We start from the raw sequence: 17906 nt of genomic DNA on the forward strand, positions 1-17906 counted from the left end.
ACCTCCTCCCTCCCCTTCCCTCTCCCTGTGTCTCCACCTCTCCCTCCTTCCCTCTCCCTGTGTCTCCACCTCCCTCCTTCCCTCTCCCTGTGTCTCCAACACTCCCTCCTTCCCTCTCCCTGTGTCTCCACCTCTCCCTCCTTCCCTCTCCCTGTGTCTCCACCTCTCCCTCCTTCCCTCTCCCTGTGTCTCCACCTCTCCCTCCTTCCCTCTCCCTGTGTCTCCACCTCTCCCTCCTTCCCTCTCCCTGTGTCTCCACCTCACCTCTGTGTCTACAGCTCATACCCCCTGCCTCCCAAAATGGCCCCCTATTCCCTATATAGTGCACTACCCGCAGGGCTCTGGTTAAAAGTAGTGCACTATGTAGGGGGCCATTTTGGGAGGCAGGGGTTATGAGCTGTAGGTGGAGATCCACTTGTCTATTTGTGATGTAACCTGGTGTTTTCTACTACAGTGTGTTAACTGAAGGGGATGAAATGAAGTTAAACACGTGGGACTCACTCATACAGTGGAGATGTATTTACACCCCATAGTGTGAGAGGCACATTGTAGAAGGTTATTCTAAAGTGTTCTATTCAGAAAATTGCCAGTTCAACAAGGTTTCAAGGAGCAGCCCTTTGTAATGTTAGTTATCAGTTAGAATGTTTGACAACAGTGTCTCATACTCCTCAAGAATGTCTTCTAAGTCCTACATCTAGAATGACCATCTTCTAAGTGACCATCATACTGACCATCTTCTAAGTCCTAAGAAGTTGAATGACATCTTCTAAGTCTTCTTCATCTAGAATGACCAAGTCTTCTAGAGTGACCATCTTCTAAGTTCTAGTTCTAGAATGACCATCTTCTAAGTTCTAGTTCTAGAATGACCATCTTCTAAGTTCTACATCTAGAATGACCATCTTCTAAGTCCTAGAATGACCATCTTCTATCTAGAAATGACCATCTTCTAAGTCCTACATCTAGAATGACCATCTTCTAAGTCCTACATCTAGAATGACCATCTTCTAAGTCCTAATCTAGAATGACCATCTTCTAAGTTCTAGTTCTAGACATGACCATCTTCTAAGTTCTAGTTCTAGACATGACCATCTTCTAAGTTCTAGTTCTAGAATGACCATCTTCTAAGTCCTACATCTAGAATGACCATCTTCTAAGTTATAGTTCTAGAATGACCATCTTCTAGTTCTAGTTCTTCTAAGTTCTAGAATGACCATCTTCTAAGTCCTACATCTAGAATGACCATCTTCTAAGTTATAGTTCCAGAATGACCATCTTCTAAGTTCTAGTTCTAGAATGACCATCTTCTAAGTCCTACATCTAGAATGACCATCTTCTAAGTTATAGTTCCAGAATGACCATCTTCTAAGTTCTAGTTCTAGAATGACCATCTTCTACGTTCTAGTTCTAGAATGACCATCTTCTAAGTTCTAGTTCTAGACTGACCATCTTCTAAGTTCTAGTTCTAGAATGACCATCTCTAAGTCCTACATCTAGAATGACCATCTTCTAAGTTCTAGTTCTAGAGTGACCATCTTCTAAGTTCTAGTTCTAGACTGACCATCTTCTAAGTTCTACATTCTAGAATGACCATCTTCTAAATTCTAGTTCTAGAATGACCATCTTCTAAATTCTAGTTCTAGAATGACCATCTTCTAAGTTCTAGTTCTAGACTGACCATCTTCTAAGTTCTAGAATGACCATCTTCTAAGTCCTACATCTAGAATGACTAGATAGTTCTAGAATGACCATCTTCTAAGTTCTAGTTCTAGAATGACCATCTAGAATGGACCATCTTCTAAGTTCTAGTTCTAGAATGACCATCTTCTAAGTTCTAGTTCTAGAATGACCATCTTCTAAGTCCTACATCTAGAATGACCATCTTCTAAGTTCTAGTTCTAGAATGACCATCTTCTAAGTTCTAGTTCTAGAATGACCATCTTCTAAGTCCCATCTTCTAAGTTCTAGTCTAGAATGACCATCTTCTAAGTTCTAGTTCTAGAATGACCATCTTCTAAGTTCTAGTTCTAGAATGACCATCTTCTAAGTTCTAGTTCTAGAATGACCATCTTCTAAATTCTAGTTCTAGAATGACCATCTTCTAAGTCCTACATCTAGAATGACCATCTTCTAAGTTCTAGTTCTAGAATGACCATCTTCTAAGTCTAGTTCTAGAATGACCATCTTCTAGTTCTAGAATGACCATCTTCTAAGTTCTAGTTCTAGAATGACCATCTTCTAAGTTCTAGAATTCTAGAATGACCATCTTCTAAGTTCTAGTTCTAGAATGACCATCTTCTAAGTTCTAGTTCTAGAATGACCATCATCTTCTAAATGTCTTCTAAGTTCTCTAGAATGACCATCTTCTAAGTTCTAGTTCTAGAATGACCATCTTCTAGTTCTAGTTCTTCTAAATTCTAGTTCTAGAATGACCATCTTCTAAGTTCTAGTTCTAGAATGACCATCTTCTAAGTCCTACATCTAGAATGACCATCTTCTAAGTTCTAGTTCTAGAATGACCATCTTCTAAGTTCTAGTTCTAGAATGACCATCTTCTAAGTCCTACATCTAGAATGACCATCTTCTAAGTTCTAATGAATGACCATCTTCTAAGTTCTAGTTCTAGAATGACCATCTTCTAAGTTATAGTTCTAGAATGACCATCTTCTAAATTCTAGTTCTAGAATGACCATCTTCTAAGTCCTACATCTAGAATGACCATCTTCTAAGTCCTACATCTAGAATGACCATCTTCTAAGTTCTAGTTCTAGAATGACCATCTTCTAAATTCTAGTTCTAGAATGACTATCTTCTAAATTCTAGTTCTAGAATGACCATCTTCTAAGTCCTACATCTAGTCTAGAATGACCATCTTCTAAGTCCTACATCTAGTCTAGAATGACCATCTTCTAAGTCCTACATCTAGTCTAGAATGACCATCTTCTAAGTCCTACATCTAGAATGACCATCTTCTAAGTCCTACATCTAAAATCTCATTTCTGTTACTGTGTCTTTCAGTTGCCTTCTGTCTCTGTTATAGTTGACACACCTGAGCTGTTATTGGATTCATGTAAAACCACATGGTTTCACACTGTCTGGAGGGGTTTTACCATGGTAACATATCAACAGACAACTGTTGTTTTCTCAGGTTTGTCCTTTTATATTTGCTCTATTTTTTCAATGCTGCTTGAATGTCATTTCCCCAATGTCTGCCTCTTTGCCTATTGAGAGAGTTGCTCTTTAAAAGATAACGCCATTCACCATGTATCAACCATCTCCCATTAAACATCATGTAAACATCCCGAGGAGGCCTGTTGTCTGGCTATGATGAAGAAAATGTGATTGTGATGTGTACAATATGTTCTGTAGTCGTCGCTACAGAATACAGCCCAACGGAAGTAGCCTACACAGTGTCTTTACCTCCCTGGCAGGTTCGTGACCCTGAGACATATCTATACAGTACAGTAGAGGGTCAACTGGGTTGGAGGTTTAGTAACTGTAATGGGCGCCCTGTTAGCACCCAAAGTATCATGACATGATTATTCCAGACAGAATGTAAATTAGAATGGTACGATGGTGATTGGTTAGCCTGGGTATATCAGTATGCTTGGACCAGCATGTCACTCCTTGCCACTTCCTGGCATCCAAACATGACAATGAATGGAATGATGGCACACACACACTGATCTGGGAGCAGCAGGTTAGACACTGATCTGGGAGCAGCAGGTTAGACACTGATCTGGGAGCAGCAGGTTAGACACTGATCTGGGAGCAGCAGGTTAGACACTGATCTGGGAGCAGCAGGTTAGACACTGATCTGGGATTAGACACTGATCTGGGAGCAGCAGGTTAGACACTGACTGGGAGCATCTGGGGAGCAGCAGGTTAGACACTGATCTGGGAGCAGCAGGTTAGACACTGATCTGGGAGCAGCAGGTTAGACACTGATCTGGGAGCAGCAGGATCTGGGAGCGTTTGATCTGGGAGCAGCAGGTGCCATCTGGGACACAGGTGGATCTGGGAGTTTGCTGGGAGTTTGCTGTTGCTCTGGGTCTCACTGTCCCCCTTTAACACCAAGCATGAGGCCTAAAGGCATCGACGGACTCGGGTAACGAACTAATGAAACAGAAAAGAACCCTGATCTGGGAGCAGCAGGTTCTATCTACGACGTGACCCGTTTGTCCTGTCATGGACTCAGTGGATGAGGTCTTCTGAGATTTGATCGATCTGGGAGCGGTCCTCCCCCCTGGGAGCAAAAAAAAAATGTCAAAACGTCCTTGTCGCTATTGTGTGAAGTCTCATGGTGTTGTAAGTGATGATGATGATCATGATATTGATGATGATTTGATGATGATGATATTGATGATGATGATCATGATATTGATTATGATGATCATGATGATGATATTGATCATGATATTGATGATATTGATGATCATGATATTGATGATGATGATGATGATATTGATGATGCTGATGATGATATTGATGATGATGATATTGATGATGATGATGATATTGATGATGATGATGATATTGATCATGATGATATTGATATTGATCATGATGATATTGATGATGATGATGATGATATTGATGATGATGATCATGATGATGATGATCATGATATTGATGATGGTGGTGAACCCAGAAGTAACTGTAACGTGGGCTTGTTGAGTGTTGCATGGTTTCACATCTCTTCTTTCTTTAAAGACTGTTTTACTGTCACGTTGTGATTTTGAAAAAGAAAAAAAAACAATCCGCAGATTGAAATGGGTTGGCAAGGATACCGCAGATATTTACAGGGATTTTGATCAAAAATACCTTTGTTATTACTACTGTGGCTGTGTTCCAAATGGACTCTTATTCCCTTTATAGAGTGTTAACCTGGACCCATAGAGTCATTCTGTTCCCCTTTATAGAGTGTTAACCTGGACCCATAGAGAGTCATTCTGTTCCCCTTTATAGAGTGTTAACCTGGACCCATAGAGTCATTCTGTTCCCCTTTATAGAGTGTTAACCTGGACCCATAGAGTCATTCTGTTCCCCTTTATAGAGTGTTAACCTGGACCCATAGAGTCATTCTGTTCCCCTTTATAGAGTGTTAACCTGGACCCATAGAGTCATTCTGTTCCCCTTTATAGAGTGTTAACCTGGTCCCATAGAGAGTCATTCTGTTCCCTTTATAGAGTGTTAACCTGGACCCACAGAGAGTCATTCTGTTCCCTTTATAGAGTGTTAACCTGGACCCATAGAGTCATTCTGTTCCCCCTGGACCCAGAGAGTCATTCTGTTCCCTTTATAGAGTGTTAACCTGGACCCATAGAGTCATTCTGTTCATTCTGTTCCCCTTTATAGAGTGTTAACCTGGACCCATAGAGTCATTCTGTTCCCCTTTATAGAGTGTTAACCTGGACCCATAGAGTCATTCTGTTCCCCTTTATAGAGTGTTAACCTGGACCCATAGATCATTCTGTTCCCCTTTATAGAGTGTTAACCTGGACCCATAGAGAGTCATTCTGTTCCCTTTATAGAGTGTTAACCTGGACCCATAGAGAGTCATTCTGTTCCCCTTTATAGAGTGTTAACCTGGACCCATAGAGAGTCATTCTGTTCCCTTTATAGAGTGTTAACCTGGACCCACAGTTCCCTTATAGAGTGTTAACCTGGACCCATCATTCTGTCCCTTTATAGAGTGTTAACCTGGACCCATAGAGAGTCATTCTGTTCCCTTTATAGAGTGTTAACCTGGACCCATAGAGAGTCATTCTGTTCCTTATAGAGTGTTAACCTGGACCCATAGAGAGTCATTCTGTCCCCTTTATAGAGTGTTAACCTGGACCCATAGAGTCATTCTGTTCCCTTTATAGAGTGTTAACCTGGACCCATAGAGAGTCATTCTGTTCCCCTTTATAGAGTGTTAACCTGGACCCATAGAGAGTCATTCTGTTCCCTTTATAGAGTGTTAACCTGGTCCCATAGAGAGTCATTCTGTTCCCTTTATAGAGTGTTAACCTGACCCATAGAGAGTCATTCTGTCCCCTTTATAGATGTTAACCTGGACCCATAGATTCTGTTCCCTTTATAGAGTGTTAACCTGGACCTGTTCCCTTTATATGATGGACCCATTCTGATAGAGTGTTAACCTGATAGAGTGTTAACCTGTAGAGTCATTCTGTTCCCTTTATAGAGTGTTAACCTGGACCCATAGAGTCATTCTGTTCCCTTTATATAGAGTGTTAACCTGGACCCATAGAGAGTCATTCTGTTCCCCTTTATAGAGTGTTAACCTGGACCCATAGAGTCATTCTGTTCCCTTTATAGAGTGTTAACCTGGACCCATAGAGAGTCATTCTGTTCCCTTTATAGAGTGGTTATAGAGTCATTCTGTTCCCTTTATAGAGTGTTAACCCATAGAGAGTCATTCTGTTCCCTTTATAGAGTGTTAACCTGGACCCATAGAGAGTCATTCTGTTCCCTTTATAGAGTGTTAACCTGGACCCATAGAGTCATTCTGTTCCCCCTTTATAGAGTGTTAACCTGGACCCATAGAGAGTCATTCTGTTCCCTTTATAGAGTGTTAACCTGGACCCATAGAGTCATTCTGTCCCCCTTATAGAACCTGGACCCATAGAGAGTCATTCTGTTCCCTTTATAGAGTGTTAACCTGGTAGAGAGTCATTCCATAGAGTGTTAACCTGGACCCATAGAGAGTCATTCTGTTCCCTTTATAGATGTTAACCTGGACCCATAGAGAGTCATTCTGTCCCCTTTATAGAGTGTTAACCTGGACCCATAGAGTCATTCTGTCCCCTTTATAGAGTGTTAACCTGGACCCATAGAGAGTCATTCTGTTCCCTTTATAGAGTGTTAACCTGGTCCCATAGATCATTCTGTTCCCTTTATAGAGTGTTAACCTGGACCCATAGAGAGTCATTCTGTTCCCTTTATAGAGTGTTAACCTGGTCCCATAGAGAGTCATTCTGTCCCCTTTATAGAGTGTTAACCTGGACCCATAGAGTCATTCTGTCCCCTTTATAGAGTGTTAACCTGGACCCATAGAGAGTCATTCTGTCCCCTTTATAGAGTGTTAACATGGACCCATAGAGTCATTCTGTCCCTTTATAGAGTGTTAACCTGGACCCATAGAGTCATTCTGTCCCCTTTATAGAGTGTTAACCTGGACCCATAGAGAGTCATTCTGTTCCCTTTATAGAGTGTTAACCTGGACCCATAGAGTCATTCTGTTCCCTTTATAGAGTGTTAACCTGGACCCATAGAGAGTCATTCTGTTCCCCTTTATAGAGTGTTAACCTGGACCCATAGAGAGTGTTCCCCTTTATAGAGTGTTAACCTGGACCCATAGAGTTCTGTTCCCCTTTATAGAGTGTTAACCTGGACCCATAGAGTCATTCTGTTCCCTTTATAGAGTGTTAACCTGGACCCATAGAGATAGAGAACCTGGACCCATAGAGTCATTCTGTTCCCCTTTTAAAGAGTGTTAACCTGGACCCATAGAGAGTCATTCTGTAGAGTGTTAACACCCATAGAGAGTCATTCTGTTCCCTTTATAGAGTGTTAACCTGGACCCATAGAGAGTCATTCTGTTCCCTTTATAGAGTGTTAACCTGGACCCATAGAGAGTCATTCTGTTCCCTTTATAGAGTGTTAACCTGGACCCATAGAGTCATTCTGTTCCCTTTATAGAGTGTTAACCATTCATTCTGTTCCCCTTTATAGAGTGTTAACCTGGACCCATAGAGATTCTGTTCCCCTTTAAAGAGTGTTAACCTGGACCCATAGAGAGTCATTCTGTTCCCTTTATAGAGTGTTAACCTGGACCCAAAGTCATTCTGTTCCCTTTATAGAGTGTTAACCTTTATAGAGTGTTAACCTGGACCCATAGAGTCATTCTGTTCCCCTTTTATATAGAGTGTTAACCTGGACCCATAGAGCATTCTGTTCCCTTTATAGAGTGTTAACCTGGACCCATAGAGTCATTCTGTTCCCCTTTAAAACCTGGACCCATAGAGTCATTCTGTTGCCTTTATAGAGTGTTAACCTGGACCCATAGAGTCATTCTGTTCCCTTTATAGAGTGTTAACCTGGACCCATAGAGTCATTCTGTTCCCTTTATAGAGTGTTAACCTGGACCCATAGAGTCATTCTGTTCCCTTTATAGAGTGTTAACCTGGACCCATAGAGTCATTCTGTTCCCCTTTATAGAGTGTTAACCTGGACCCATAGAGAGTCATTCACAGGGTGATTAAAAGGACAAACACAATGCTAGATTTAGATATATACACATGATTAAGTGTCTGGTCTATTCAGGGCTCTGGTTAAAAGTAGTGCACTATATAGGGAATAGGGCTCTGGTCTAAAGTAGTGCACTATATAGGGAATAGGGCCCTGGTCTAAAGAAGTGCACTATATAGGGAATAGGGCTCTGGTCTAAAGTAGTGCACTATATAGTGAATAAGGGGCCATATTGGACACAGCCTCTATGTGAGTTTGGTTGGGCACAAGCCTGGGCCTGTGTGTAAAGTAGTGCACTACATAGTGAATAAGGGGCCATATTGGACACAAGCCTGGGCCTGTGTGTAAAGTAGTGCACTACATAGTGAATAAGGGGCCATATTGGACACAAGCCTGGGCCTGTGTGTAAAGTAGTGCACTACATAGTGAATAAGGGGCCATATTGGACACAAGCCTGGGCCTGTGTGTAAAGTACTTCTGCATTCTAAAGTGTTGGTATTCCAGCATCTTGTATCTTTTAATAAAGGTGATTTAATCAGCCACTTCCTGTCTGTCTGAACATGTGGACTCAACATCATTCCAATAAGCGGACGATAGGTGAAGGTACATACTATATATATATTTATATACAAAAGTATGTGGACACCCCTTCAAATTTAGCTATTTCAGCCACACCCGTCGCTGACATGTGTATGAAATCTCCATAGACACTCGGCAGTAGCGTTCTGTGAGCTTGTGTGGTCTACCACTTCGTGGCTGAGCCGTTGTTGCTCCTAGACGTTTCCCACTTCACAATAACAGCACTTACAGTTGACCCGGGGCAGCTCTAGCAGGGCAGTAGTTTGACCAACTGACTTGTTGGAAAGGGGGCATCCTATGACGGTGCCACGTTGAAAGTCACTGAGCTCTTCAGTACGGGCCATTCTACTGACAATGTTTCTCTGTGGAGATTGCATGGCTGTCTGCTCGATTTTATACACCTGTCAGCAACAGGTGTGGCTGAATTAGCCGATTACACTAATTTGAAGGTGTGTCCACATACTGCAGTACATTTCGTGTATTCCCCTGGTACATTACTCATATCTCACCAGTCCATTTATGCTGCTCTGGCGCCATCCAGTGGACTTCTGGAAACACAACTTCAACTCCATTACATTCAATGTATCCCACAAAGAGCCACTGGGCTGGAGGACAACGCAGTCTGAATCAGGTACTTATATGAATAAAGACACTGTCATATCACTGAATCTCGGTTTAAATCAGGGTTTAAACAGAACACAGGTCATTACAAGTAAAAACATTCCTCAATTAGGTTTTATTTATTCATCTAATAAAAGAAGTGAAAGACAGTAGAGATATGAACTGGAATCAAAAGTGTGCAGGTTGGAAGACAGTACAGATATAAACTGGTATCAACACTGTGCAGGTTGGGAGACAGTACAGATATAAACTGGTATCAACAGTGTTCAGGTTGGTGTTCAGGTTGGAAGACAGTACAGATATAAACTGGTATCAACAGTGTTCAGGTTGGTGTTCAGGTTGGGAGACAGTACAGATATAAACTGGTATCAACAGTGTGCAGGTTGGGAGACAGTGCAGATATAAACTGGTATCAACAGTGTTCAGGTTGGTGTTCAGGTTGGAAGACAGTACAGATATAAACTGGTATCAACAGTGTTCAGGTTGGAAGACAGTACAGATATGAACTGGTATAAACAGTGTTCAGGTCAGTGATCAGGTTGGAAGACAGTACAGATGTAAACTGGTATCAACAGTGTTCAGATTGGTGTTCAGGTTGGAAGACAGTACAGATATAAACTGGTACCAACAGTGTTCAGGTTGGAAGACAGTACAGATATGAACTGGTATCAACAGTGTTCAGGTTGGAAGACAGAACAGATATAAAGTGTTATCAACAGCGTTCAGGTTGGAAGACAGTACAGATATGAACTGGTATCAACAGTGTTCAGGTCGGAAGACAGTACAGATATAAACTGGTATCAACAGTGTTCAGGCTGGAAGACAGTACAGATATAAACTGGTATCAACAGTGTTCAGGTCGGAAGATTATTGGGTAGTTTTGGTTCTTCATGGAGGAGATTACTGAGTAGTTGGCCCCCGCGATATGTAACTGTCCAGGGAAGTTTGGAACCAATATACACAGGCAGTTAGGAAAGCCAAGGCTAGCTTTTTCAACCAGAAATTTGCATCCTGTAGCATAAACTCCAAAAAGTTCTGGGATACTGTAAAATCCGTGGAGAATAAGAGCACCTCCATCCAGCTGCCCACTGCTCTGAGGCTAGGAAACACTGTCACGATAAATCTACGATAATCGAGAATTTCAAGAAGCATTTTTCTACGGCTGGCCATGCTTTCTACCTAGCTACCCCTACCCCGGTCAACAGCTCTGCACCCCGCACAGCAACTTTCCCAAGCCTCCCCCATTTCTCCTTCACCCATTTCTCCTTCACAATCTGGACCCTCTCTTTATAGAATTATCCACCGCAATTGTTGCAACCACTATTACAAGCCTGTTCAACCTCTCTTTCGTATCATCTGAGATCCCTAAAGATTGGAAAGCTGCCACAGTCATCCCCCTCTTCAAAGGGGGAGACACCCTAGACCTAGGGAGTCTAGGGAGTTTTTCCTAACCACCGTGCTTCTACACCTGCATTGCTTGCTGTTTGGGGTTTTAGGCCTGGTTTCTGTACAGCACTTTGAGATATCAACTGATGTACGAAGGGCTATATAAATAAATTTGATTTGATTTGATTTAGACCCAAACTGTTACAGACCTATATCTATCCTACCCTGCCAAGTTTTAATTAACAAACAGATCACCGACCATGTCGAATCCCACCGTACCTTCTCCGCTATGCAATTTGGTGTCAGAGTTGGTCATGGATGCACCTCAGCCACGCTCAAGGTCCTAAACGACATCATAACCGCCATCGATAAGAGACATTACTGTGCAGCCGTATTCATCGACCTGGCCAAGGCTTTTGACTCTGTCAATCACCACATTCTTATCGGCAGACAACAGCCTTGGTGTCTCAAATGACTGCCTCGCCTGGTTCACCAACTACTTCTTAGACACAGTTCAGTGTGTCAAATTGGAGGGCCTGTTGTCTGGACCTTTGGCAGTCTCTATGGGGGTGCCACAGGGTTCAATTCTCGGGCCGACTCTTTTCTATTTATACATCAATGATGTCGCTCTTGCTGCTGGTGATTCTCTGATCCACCTCTACGTAGACGACACCATTCTGTATACTTCGGGCCACTCCCTGGACACTGTGTTAACTAACCTCCAGGCGAGCTTCAATGCCATACAACTCTCCTTCCGTGGCCTCCAACTGCTCTTAAATGCAAGTAAAACTAAATGCATGCGCTTCAACCGATCGCTGCCCGCACCCGCCCGCCCGACTAGCATCACTACTCTGGATGGTTCTGACTTAGAATATGTGGACAACTACTTACAACTAGGTGTCTGGTCCTTATGGGAGTTGCAGCGATGAGACAAGACTATAACTACCAATTGGAAACCATGAAATTGGGGAGAAAAAACCAACAAGATCAATGATTTGTAAATGAAACCCGTTTTAACAACTCAGTGTGTTGATTCATTATATAAATGAATGACTCGAGTTGACAATGTCTGTCAACTTCAATGGTGTTTATTCATGAATATATACAATCATATGTTTACACACTAGAAAGATATTCTACATTGTTGCTCCAGGGTGTCTTACTGAACATGACCCTGATTAGAGTGAAACGTCATGTGTTTGACACAGGGACCACCTGACACAGGGATACTGAGGTATCATCATGAACCCTAAACCCTGGATAGAGGGGCTCAGTGAACGTGGAGGTGAATGTGTGGAGGTGGGTCAGTGTGTCAGAGGAGACTCTGTACAAGGACAGAGTGCCGGCTGGCCAGTCCAGATACACTCCTACTCTGTGGGAGCTGGAGGAGGGGACGTCTATGGTAGTGTCATTATTATTGTGACAGGCAATATAACTGTTGTCATAGCAGAACAGACTCCAGGACTTGTCATTGTATCCAATCAAACAGTCATCACTCCTTCCTTTCCTGCTGATTCCTTTATATGTCATTCCTATATCAGCCCCTCCCCCACTCCACTCTACCTCCCAGTAACAGCGCCCAGTCAGACCCTCTCTACACAGCACCTGGCCACAGTCCTCAAATCTCTCTGGGTGATCAGGATATGGCTGCTCCTCTCTACTCCATGTCACCTTTCTGTTCTCCTCAGACAGAGAGAGGAGTCTGTTTACTGTGTTTGTGTCCAGTGTGAGATCACAGACATCTGATGGATGAAACCAGACACAATATTAGAAATCATCATCATTCACATTAGAATGTCAACTCACTTTTCACTAATTAATTTAACCTGTTGGTGCTCTGGGGGCGCAATTTCATTTTTGGATGAAAAACGTTCCCGTTTTAAACAAGATATTTTGTCACAAAAAGATGCTCGACTATGCATATAATTGCTACCGTTCGAAAGAAAACACTCTGACGTGTCCAGAAATACAAAGATCTTCTCTGTGCGTACCCTAAAACGTGAGTTTCAGGCAAAACCAAGATGAGATGGCATCCAGGAAATGACAAGGATTTTTGAGGCTCTGTTTTTCATGATCTCCTTATATGGCTGTGAACGCAAGAGGAATTAGTCAACCCTTTCTGTCGTTTCCCCAAGGTGTCTGCAGCATTGTGACTTATTTGTGGGCAGATCATTGGAAGATTGACCATAACAGACCACATTTACCACGTGTCCGCCGGTGTCCTGCGCCGAAATTGGTGCGCAAAAGTCACCTGCCAGTATTTTTCCATGGGACACAGAGAGGAAAGCAAGCTTCCACGAACTGCATGTCAATGAAGAGATATGTGAAAAAACACCTTGAGGATTGATTCCAAACAACGTTTGCCATGTTTCGGTCGATATTATGTAGTTAATCCGGAAAAAGTTTCACGTTGTAGGTGACTGCATTTTCGGTTTGTTTCGGTAGCCAGACGCAATGTAGAAAACGGAACGATTTCTCCTACACACAGACGCTTTCAGGAAACACTGCGCATTTGGTATGTGACTGAGACTCTCCTCATTGAAAACATCAGAAGCTCTTCAAAGGTAAATGATTTTATTTATTTGGTTATCTGTTTTTTGTGAAAATGTTGCGTGCTACATGCTACACAAAATGCTATGCTAGCTTTGCATACTCTTACACAAATTAGTCAATTTCTATGGTTCAAAGGCATATTTTGAAAATCTGAGATGACAGTGTTGTTAAGAAAAGGCTAAGCTTGAGAGCAAACGCATTATTTTAATTTTATTTGCGATTTTCAGAAATCGTTAACGTTGCGTTATGCTAATGAGCCTGAGGCTTTAGTCACAAACCCGGATCCGGGTTGGGGAGTTTCAAGAAGTTAATGTAGATGTTTCTAGGTATCAAAAGGAGAAGTTAAGGTAACTTGAGACTTGTTGAATGATCATATGTTATACTGCATGGTAATATAAAACACACTTATTCCCATTAATTACACACACACACACACACACACACACACACACACACACACACACACACACACACACACACACACACACACACACACACACACACACACACACACACACACACACACACACACACACACACACACACACTGTCAAAGCAACTCTTTGTAAACTTTGATGTCCCAGATTTCTGCTTCTGTAGAACGACAGCTGATATTTAATATGACCAAGTAAGTAATGATTATGGTCTTTGACTTTGACTTAACTTGAATTAAGACTTATTCTTAGTCATATTCTTCACAGCAGTCAACACTCACATTTTCGAAGCCCAGGTTTCATTGTTTTCTATCCACCATGTTCCACACTGTAGCGGTAAGCAGAAGAACAGACAGTCATTGAGTGATACACCTGAACTCACACACTCACACACACACACATGAACATTGACATAAATTGAAATAAACCCTCTACATACTTGAGTTTCTCCAGTCTGCAGTGTGGATCCTCCAGTCCAGCAGAGAGCAGTCTGACTCCTGAGTCTCCTGGGTGATTGTAGCTCAGGTCCAGCTCTCTCAGGTGTGAGGGGTTTGACCTCAGAGCTGAGACCAGAGAAGCACAGCCTTCCTCTGTGACTAGACAGCCTAATCCAAGATGGCGTAGCATTTGAACGTTTTTGTTTTTGTCCAGTGTAAATATTATGGGTTTTTTGGTATATTTTTGTATATATTTCAATTTATTTCAATCTCTTATTCCTTTTCCAAATTATATATCCCTTCCTGCAACCCGCCTCACCCCCATTACCTGTAGCTGCTTTTAGCCCGGATAATACCTGCTAGTCTGCACAGCGCGGTATCAACCCAGAGCATATCAAACTGATTTTCTCCACTACATCACCAGATTCCTGCAGCAAGATCTGGACCATTACACAGGATCATCACCGCTAGCTAGCTGCTACCGAGAGGCTCTGCCCCGAAGCTCGCACCAGCTAGCCTCGAGCTAAGCCCATCTCCCGGCGAGCCGAGAAAGTATACCAGCTAACTCTTTGGCTACACTACCTCTTTTGCCAATTGGCGACATGAGCCCCGCCAATCCATCACGACTGGTCTGCCGATGTAATTGTCCAATTGTTTTCAACATGTTTTCCGTTGTGATGCCGCAGAAGAGCCATCTGCTTGTCCAGACCCGCTAGCTTTCTGAACACAGTGTTTCCTGCTCGCCTACCGTAGTAGCGACTAGCGACTACCTGTCTCACCTAACTGACCCTCTCTGCCCATTCATCGCCTTTTACCCGTTGTTGTTGCCTTAGCTGTTTACCCGTTGTTGTTGTTGCCTTAGCTGTTTACCCGTTGTTGTTGTTGCCTTAGCTGTTTACCCGTTGTTGTTGTTGCCTTAGCTGTCTACCCGTTGTTGTTGTTGCCTTAGCTGTTGACCCGTCGTTGTTGCCTTAGCTGTTTACCCGTTGTTGTTGCCTTAGCTGTTAACCCGTTGTTGTTGCCTTAGCTGTTAACCCGTTGTTGTTGTTGCCTTAGATGTTTACCCGTTGTTGTTGCCTTAGCTATTTACCCGTTGTTGTTGTTGTCTTAGCTGTTTACCCGTTGTTGTTGCCTTAGCTGTTTACCCGTTGTTGTTGCCTTAGCTGTTTACCCGTTGTTGTTGTTGTCTTAGCTGTTAACCCGTTGTTGTTGTCTTAGCTGTTTACCCGTTGTTGTTGCCTTAGCTGTTTACCCATTGTTGTTGTTGTCTTAGCTGTTTACCCGTTGTTGTTGTCTTAGCTGTTTACCCGTTGTTGTTGCCTTAGCTGTTTACCCATTGTTGTTGTCTTACCCACTGTTGTCTTAGCTCTCCCAATCAACACTTGCTTTATGCCTCTCTCTAATGTCAATATGCCTTGTCTACTGCTGTTTATTGTTATTATTTTATTTTACTGTGGAGCCCCCAGTCCCCCTCAACATGTCTTAGATAGCTCTTTTGTCCCACCCCCCACACATGCGGAGGCCTTCACGAGCTTAACTGGTGCCTCCAGAGATGCAACCTCTCTCATTGTCACTATATGCCTAGGCTTACCTCCACTGTACTCACATTCTACCATACCCTTGTCTGTACATCATGCCCTGAATCTATACTACCACGCCCAGAAATCTGCTCCTTTTATTCTCTGTTCCCAACCTACTAGACGACCAGTCCTTATAGCCTTTAGCCTCACCCTTATCCTACTCCTCTGTTCCTCTGGTAATGTAGAGGTTACCCCCAGTACTACACCCATTCCCCAGGCACTCTCATTTGTTGCCTCCTGTAACTGTAAAAGCCTTGGTTTCATGCATGTTAACATCAGAAGTCTCCTCCCTCAGTTAATTTTATTCACTGCTTTCGCACACTCTGCCAACCCTGATGGCCCAAATTCTAAAATTTCCATCCTCAACTACAACATTTCGAATCAAGATAGAACTGGGGAGAAGTTGCAATCTACTGTAGAGTTAGCCTGCAGAGTTATGTTATACTATCCAGGTCTGTGCCCAAACTGTTTGAGCTTCTACTTTTAAAAATCCATCTTTCCAGAAATAAGTCTCTCATTGTTGCTGCTTGTTATAGACCCCCCTCAGTCCCCAGCTGTGCCCTGGACACCATATGTGAATTTATATCCCCCCATCTAACTTCAGAGTTCGTACCGGCCGCCCTACAATCTAAGATAGATGCCCTCAATCTCACACAAAAGATCAAGGAATCTACCAGGTACAAGCCTAAATTGGTAAACATGGGCACCCTCATAGATATCATCCTGACCAACGTGCCCTCTAAATACACCTCTGCTGTCTTCAACCAGCGATCACTGCCTCATTGCCTGCATCCGTAATGGGTCAGCGGTCAAAAACCTCCCCTAATCACTGTCAAACGCTCCCTAAAACACTTCAGCAAGCAGGCCTTTCTAATTGACCTGTCCGGGGTATCCTGGAATGATATTGACCTCATCCCGTCAGTAGAGGATGCCTGGTTGTTCTTTAAAAGTGTTTTCCTCACCATCTTAAATAAACATGCCCCATTCAAAAAAAATGAACTAAGAACAGACCTGACTGCCCTTGACCAGCACAAAAATATCCTGTGGCGTTCTGCATGAGCATCGAATAGCCCCCGTGATATGCAACTTTTCAGGAAAGTTAGGAACCAATATACACAGTCAGTTAGGAAAGCAAAGGCTTTTTCAAACATACATTTTCATCCTGTAGCACTAACTCCCAAAAGATTTGGGACACTGTAAAGTCAATGGAGAATAAGAGCACCTCCTCCCAGCTGCCCACTGCACTGGGGCTAGGAATCACTGTCACCACAGAGAGATCTACGATAATCGAGAAGTTCAACAAGCATTTCTCTACGGCTGGCCTTGCTTTCCACCTGGCTACCACTACCCCGGCCAACAGCACTGCACCCCCCACAGCAACTTGCCCAAGCCCCCCCCAGCTTCTCCTTCACCAAAATCCAGATAGTTGATGTTCTGAAAGAGCTGCAAAATCTGGACCCCTACAAATCAGCTGGGCTAGACAATCTGGACCATCTCTTTCTAAAATGATCAGCCGCAATTGTTGCAACCCTTATTACTAGTCTGTTCAACCTCTCTTTCATATCGTCTGAGATTCCTAAAGATTGGAAAGCTGCCGCGGTCATCCCCCTCTTCAAAGGGGGTTACACTCTAGACTCAATGTTACATTCGTCGATGGAAGGATCAAACCAAGGTGCAGCGTGGTAGGCATACATCTTACTTTATTCAATGAACACTGAAAAAACAACAAATACAAACAAAATGAAAAGTTTAGTCGGACTAAACAGCACAAAACAAGATCCAACAAACTACAGGTGGGGAAAAGCTGCCTAAGTATGATCCCCAATCAGAGACAACGATATAGACAGCTGCCTCTGATTGGGAACCATACCAACAAAGAAATAGAAAACATAGATTGCCCAACCTAGTTACACCCTGACCTAACCAAATATAGATTTAAAAGGATCTCTAAGGTCAGGGCGTGACACCCAAACTGTTACAGACCTACAGTGGAATTTGGAAGTTTACATACACCTTAGCCAAACACATTTAAGCTCAGTTTTTCACAATTCCTGACATTTAAT

General features: G+C 42.8%; 1 protein-coding gene across 1 annotated transcript; it reads right to left on the reverse strand.

The window, feature by feature from the left end:
* Window positions 1-12030: 12030 nt before the first annotated feature.
* On the reverse strand, window positions 12031-17537 carry LOC135531051 (stonustoxin subunit beta-like). Its single transcript, XM_064959187.1, has 2 exons — window positions 17489-17537; window positions 12031-12581 (listed from the first exon to the last, which is right to left on the reverse strand). The coding sequence occupies exons 1-2, from the start codon at window positions 17535-17537 to the stop codon at window positions 12031-12033; spliced, it is 600 nt and encodes a 199-aa protein (XP_064815259.1).
* Window positions 17538-17906: the final 369 nt, after the last annotated feature.

Source organism: Oncorhynchus masou, unplaced genomic scaffold (assembly GCF_036934945.1).
Source record: "Oncorhynchus masou masou isolate Uvic2021 unplaced genomic scaffold, UVic_Omas_1.1 unplaced_scaffold_1503, whole genome shotgun sequence".
Taxonomy (NCBI): Eukaryota; Metazoa; Chordata; class Actinopteri; order Salmoniformes; family Salmonidae; genus Oncorhynchus; species Oncorhynchus masou.